The 5,459-nt window shown below is 60.2% G+C and overlaps 1 protein-coding gene across 1 annotated transcript in view; it reads right to left on the bottom strand.

Moving 5' to 3' along the window:
- Positions 1-293: 293 nt before the first annotated feature.
- The window catches only part of SEZ6L (seizure related 6 homolog like), a gene marked incomplete at its 5' end in the record, with an annotated part of 14,784 nt that continues 9,618 nt past the window's right edge, over positions 294-5,459 (bottom strand). Inside the window, 8 exons of the mRNA XM_017734727.1 lie at positions 294-1,866; positions 2,150-2,252; positions 2,453-2,567; positions 2,689-2,721; positions 3,058-3,252; positions 3,491-3,682; positions 3,803-3,997; positions 5,115-5,311. Of these exons, the coding sequence (XP_017590216.1) occupies positions 1,837-1,866; positions 2,150-2,252; positions 2,453-2,567; positions 2,689-2,721; positions 3,058-3,252; positions 3,491-3,682; positions 3,803-3,997; positions 5,115-5,311 (1,060 nt within the window). The remainder of the gene's footprint in view (positions 1,867-2,149; positions 2,253-2,452; positions 2,568-2,688; positions 2,722-3,057; positions 3,253-3,490; positions 3,683-3,802; positions 3,998-5,114; positions 5,312-5,459) is intronic.

The raw sequence follows: 5,459 nt of genomic DNA, 5'->3' as shown, positions 1-5,459 counted from the left end.
AGATGTCCCCAGAGCCGTGCCAGGTCACCTCATGTCCCAGCAGGGCTCCATCCCACGGGAGCAGGGGGCACTATGGGGCTGCACCAGGGCAGGGTCTGGCACTCAGAGCCAAGCCAGTGGCATCGGGCCACCATCCCACAGCGGGGCACGCAGCGTGCCCGGCCCTCACCCTGCTCTGCACCGCTGCAGCCTGCGGCCAGAGTCTCTGCAAACTGATTCCAGACATTTGAAAATACAGAATAATTAGTATTGAGGTTATACTGAACGCTAGAGCTTCCCACGGAACTACTTTATCATGTTCAAAAATATTTAATCCCAGCAATTTTCACATTGTTCTTATAAAAACAGACATGTATGAAGGGAAATGAAATGCTTCGTACAGTTTTTGGCACATTTTTTTTCTCTTTTTTTTTTCTCTTTTTTTTTTTTTTTTGTTTTTCTTTTTAACTGTTACAAATTACAAACACACATTCGTTGTTTTGAAAGGAAAACCCCTAAATCCCAGCTGTACACTGCAGAGCTGCACCAACCACCCCGAGCTCACCCAGCCTCCCGCGCTTGCGGTTGTTCTACAAGGACAAAAGAAGGACAACCACCAGCCAAGGACGTGGCGGTGGCTTCGCTGCCCTCCCCCAGGGCTGGCTGGGGGTGACAACAGGGATGGGGTGGCCCTTTGAGGTCCGTGTCCCCACCGCTGTGTAGCTCTGGCAGGGGTGATGCAGTGAAGGAGCGCAGGGGATGGCAAGGGTGGAACTGAGGGGCCGATTTCTGCCTGTTCTGCTCCCCACAGAGCTCCTTTGCTGAGGCCTCCACACATCCCACCTGCCTCTTCTTCCCAACACCTCCACCTTCACCCCCTGCCCGGCTGTGGGACCCAGCCAGGTGCGGATCCGGGATGTGCGGAGTGGGCTGTGCAGCACAGCTCTGCCAGGCCCCTCCTGCAGCAGGAGCCAGGGAGCCCAGCCCAGCCCGCTTACCCTGAGATGCTGCCGGGGGGGCAAAAGGTGACATCCGGCCATGCGGGGTTGGGATGTTCCTGGCAGGGTGATGGGAAGTGCTGCTGGAGAGGAACAACGGGCAGAGAGCAGAGAGGCACCGGCTGGGAGCTCTGCTCACTCCAGGGTGGCTTCCAGGGTGGCTGGGTGGCACTGGTTGGTGCTTCTCCGCGGAGCATCACCCCGGAGTCCTGGCTCGCTGCCTCTCCACATCCAAGACCAAGTGGGAAAAGAAAGCAGCACATACCTCGTGTGTGCCGGGCTGTCCCTGCTCTCCTGAGCCCTGCAGCAAGGATGGTCCCTGCGCCGGTGCCCCCCGAGCCCCCCGGGGGAGAGTCTCACTTGGAGAGCTGGGAGCTGCGGGGTGGGACCCTGTGGGGGACCCTGCGCTACCTCAGCTCCCAGCAATCAACCGCAGGCTCTTGCAATGGAGACATCTTTAATTTTTAACAACATCAGAACCGCAAAAATCCCCCTGCGTCTGTGTGGGCAGTGCCGGGGGATGCTCTGCCATGGAGGGGGACATTCCACCGTGGAGGGGGACACTCTGCCATGGAGGGGTACACAGCAGTGCCCCCATGCCCCCCTGGCCTCACCAGGACCCAGCTCTGCCCCGGCTCCCGCTGCTGCCTGCGCCCAGGGCTGGGCAGCACACCTATCGCAGTTTAAATAGAATAAATACAGTGAAGAAAACAGTAAAATCTTCAATAGAGAGGCAAAAGGAAAGACAACAGCAGGTCCGGGGGTCCAACCAAACTCCACGTGGTCTCTGGATTAGTTACTGAGGAAGTTCTATGAGAGCACATTAAGTTCGCTGCTGGAGACTCTCTTACTGCTGTCCTTATATTGAAACCTCGTATTCTCGTGTTTCCTGCAAGCAAGGAAAAGCCAGTTGAGGGCAGCAGCTGCATTTCAGGATCATCTCCCCATTCCCAGGCAGAAAAAGAGATCCTGCATGTTGTTTTGTTCCCAGGGGAGTGATGCCCTCACAGCCAGGACCCCACAGCCCCCTGTGCCTCCCAACCCACACGGATGGACTTGTGCCCTGTTGCTCAGTGCTCCCACAGCAGCCTGGCTGGACTCATGCCCTGGCTGCCCACCCAGCCAAGCGCCTCAGGAGTGTCCTCAGCAGGGACAGGCACAGCAGGACTCACCCCTGTCTCGTAAATCGGGTTGTCAAACTCCGTTTCTACCGTGATCTGGCTGTAGGGGTGGGAGTACATGAGGGGCAGGCGGAGGCTGGAGTAGTACCGACACCTGCAGGGAGAGGTGGAGTCACTGGGCTGCACGGACCAATTCCAGACCAGCCCCATCTTCCACATCCCCCCATCCCAGCTCCTCCCCGGGCACCCCAGAGCACTCCCAGCACCATGCCCGGGGCGTGTGGCTGGCAAGGGCGATGCTGAGCCAGCCCCAGCCATGCCCCCCAGCTCTGTGCCAGCCCCCTGCAGCCCCACCTGGTGAGATAGATGTACGCTCCTCCCAGCAGCAGGGAGATGATCAGCACCGGGATGAAGATGGCCAAGGCCATGTTTCCCCCCTCGAGCGACGTCTCTGCAGCAGCTTCTGCTACTGAAAGGACAAGATCTATTATGTCGGCATTTGCAGGCACCGTGTGATCCCCTCTCTGCCTCTCCCTCTCCTCCCAGGCTCCACCAGGATCCTGCACATCCAGGAAACCCACGGCACTCACCTTCCAGAGCGTGTTCAAAGCTGTCTTGGTTCACTGGAAGAGAGATGGAGAGTTACTGGTCTGTAGCTGGGTTTGACTGGGTGCTGGAAGCTGTTGCCTGCTGGGGAACCCAAACCTGGGATCTCCTGCCCCATTGGGTCCCAAACCACCCTGCGAACTCCCAGTTTTTAATAAGCTCTTGGTGTCTGTAAGCACGTGGCCAGGACTGAGCACGCTGGGCTGAGCAGAGCCCAGATCCAGGGAAGCTCCAGGTCTCAGCTGAGTTCAGCTCCCAGCTGGGGTCTGCAGCCAAACCAAGGTCCCTGGGCTGTCCCAGGTTGGGGACAGAGGTGTTGGCTGTCCCCTTGCCCCCATCCCTCTCCCTGTTACCTTTGCAGATGGGCAGGGGGCCGCTCCAGTGGGATGGTTGGCCCAGGATGCATTTGATGGTCACCTCCCCCATGAGTTCAAAGCCTTCATAGCACATGAAGGTCAGGGACTCTCCTGGCAGGTAGAGGCGCTTATAAAGAATTTGGTACCCGTTTTCTGGCAGCCCCGGGTTATCACAGGCAAGTGACTCCTCAGCTGAAAGGGAATGAAGCACACCCAGGGTGAGCCCAGGGCTTGGGCTGCCGAGGGAGAGAAGTAGCCTGAGGGCAGTGAGGAAACACCCAAGCTCTCCCTTCACTCTGCTTCCAGGTAGCTCAAGGCTCTACACCACCTCCCCGCAGCTGGGCAAGGTCCTGGCTGCAGGAAAGGGCTGCCCAGGACTCCCAGAGAGGAGTTGGACTGCAGGGGAGCAGGAGAGACCAGCCGGACTTACAGACGCAGTGCGGGAGCCGCGAGGTCCAGATGGGGGTGCCAGTCTCACGGCTGTAGCAGGTGAGCAGGGAGCTGCCCTCCAGCACGAAGCCGGGGTTGCAGGTGTACTGGATGGTGGTGCCCACCAGCAGCACCGGGTCTGAGATGAGGCGGGTGGAGTGCTCCACCTCCCCCGGGTCCGTGCAGTACATAACTGGGGACAGAGGATGGATGAGCGGGGAGACCCTCGGAGCAGGGAACCCCTTGGAGCAGGACCGGTGCTGTTACAGGGTGTGGGACAGGGACAGCAGCACCTTCCTGCTGGGGCACTCACTCTTTTCACAGAAGGGGGGGTCGCTGCTCCAGCTGAGGTCCCACTGGCAGGTGAGGGTGTCACTGCCCACGATGTCATAGCCCGGGTCACACTGGTAGGTGATCTTGGCCCCTCTCACCAGCTCCGTGTGTGACGTGGTCTTCCAGCCGTTCTGGATCTCAGGCAGGTCAGAGCAGGAGTCGTTGCGGGACACCTCTGCAGCCAGGAGGGATTCTGGCTGTCACCCATCGAGCAGGACCCCGCAGCACAACCCTCCTCAGAGCCACCACAGCTGGACACATGGCTCTTCCCAAGCGCTTGTCCCTCCCCACAAATGCCGTGGCCATGGCTAGCAGCTGGTCTGCGGGCAGCATCCCCTGGGCACAGGGAAAGGGCAGCAGGGGGAGACAGGGGCTCTTTGAAGCCTCCCCAGTCTTGACCCTAGAGGCAGGTAGAGGGCTGGGCTGGTGAAAATGGGGCAGTGTCTGTGCTGGGGTCAGGACAACCCTGGAGCACCAGGCTCAGCTCTGGCTGTGGGTACAGGAGAGGTGCCAGCGCCACGGTCATGGCACAGCTGGTTTGCTCAGGGGAGGGTTTGTTCCTTGCTCCTCCCAGGCTGGTTTGCTCAGGGGAGGGGTTATGCCCTGCCCTCCCCAGCCCCGTGTGCTGCAGAGCACCGAGGAGGGCCCTGCAGCCTCCCAGGTGCTCTGCATTGCAGCTCGCTGTTTGTCGTAGCCAGGGCTGTCAGCAGTGCGAGGAAAACATGCCTGGAAGGAGCCTGGCAGGGGAAGCAGGGTGTGGGAGAGGCAGCCAGAGGCCACAGGCAGCTGTGGGGATGGAGTGCCCTTCCCAGTCCTTGTCCCTGCTGTGGGCACCCACAGCCCCAGCCTGGCAGGCACGGCTGCCCCGAAGGACAGTGGAACAGATGTCTCCAGGTGCAGTCTGAGCCCCTCTGGAGCAAAGAGATGGGAGCTGGGAACATCCATCTCAGGAGCCCACCCAGGGACTGGCTTCAGTGACCACCCCTGCCATCAGCTCATGCCTGACAGGGTGTGTGTGGGGATCCTGCATCCCAGTTTCCAGCAATTCCTTTCCCTCCGGGCCACAGCAGGGCTAACAGAGACCAAAAATGCCTTGTTGCCAGCCTGAAGGAGGGGAGACATACAGGGACACCCCAGAAGTGACTGACCCGAGACCTGCAGCTGGGCTGGGGGTTCTGCAGGAGCTGGATGGGATGTGGAGAGGGTGCACAGTGATGCTCCCTGCTTCCAGACCCAGCAGCTGGACAGTCTGGGCTGGCCGTGTGTCACATCCTGAGGCCAGCACCCCGTACCTATGTAGTTCATGATGAATCCTTGCCCTTTCCCGAAGATGAGCCCGGCAGGATCCGAGTGGAACTGGATGGTGAGGTCGGGGCTGGAGGAGTAGAGCTTCTGGGGGCCGCTGCTGCCAACGTACTGCCCCAGGATGCGGGCGGAGAGCTCGTCCCCGTCGTAGATGGTGAGGATGTCGCTGTTGGTGATGTTCAGGCTGAGAGGAGAGTTTGATTAGAGAGCAGCGTGTGCCGGGAGCCCGGGCAGGACGAAACATGTGGGGCTCAAGGGGCAGCCGGTGACCTCCCTCCGGGTCACCTCCCTCCGGGGGTTCGAGGCCGGGCGGCGCCGGCGGCACCCGCGGG

The sequence above is a fragment of the Corvus brachyrhynchos genome, unplaced genomic scaffold (assembly GCF_000691975.1).
Source record: "Corvus brachyrhynchos isolate BGI_N302 unplaced genomic scaffold, ASM69197v1 scaffold114, whole genome shotgun sequence".
NCBI classification, from domain to species: Eukaryota; Metazoa; Chordata; class Aves; order Passeriformes; family Corvidae; genus Corvus; species Corvus brachyrhynchos.
Note: the sequence above shows the minus strand (reverse complement) of the source record. Positions and strands in the feature narration are given on the sequence as shown.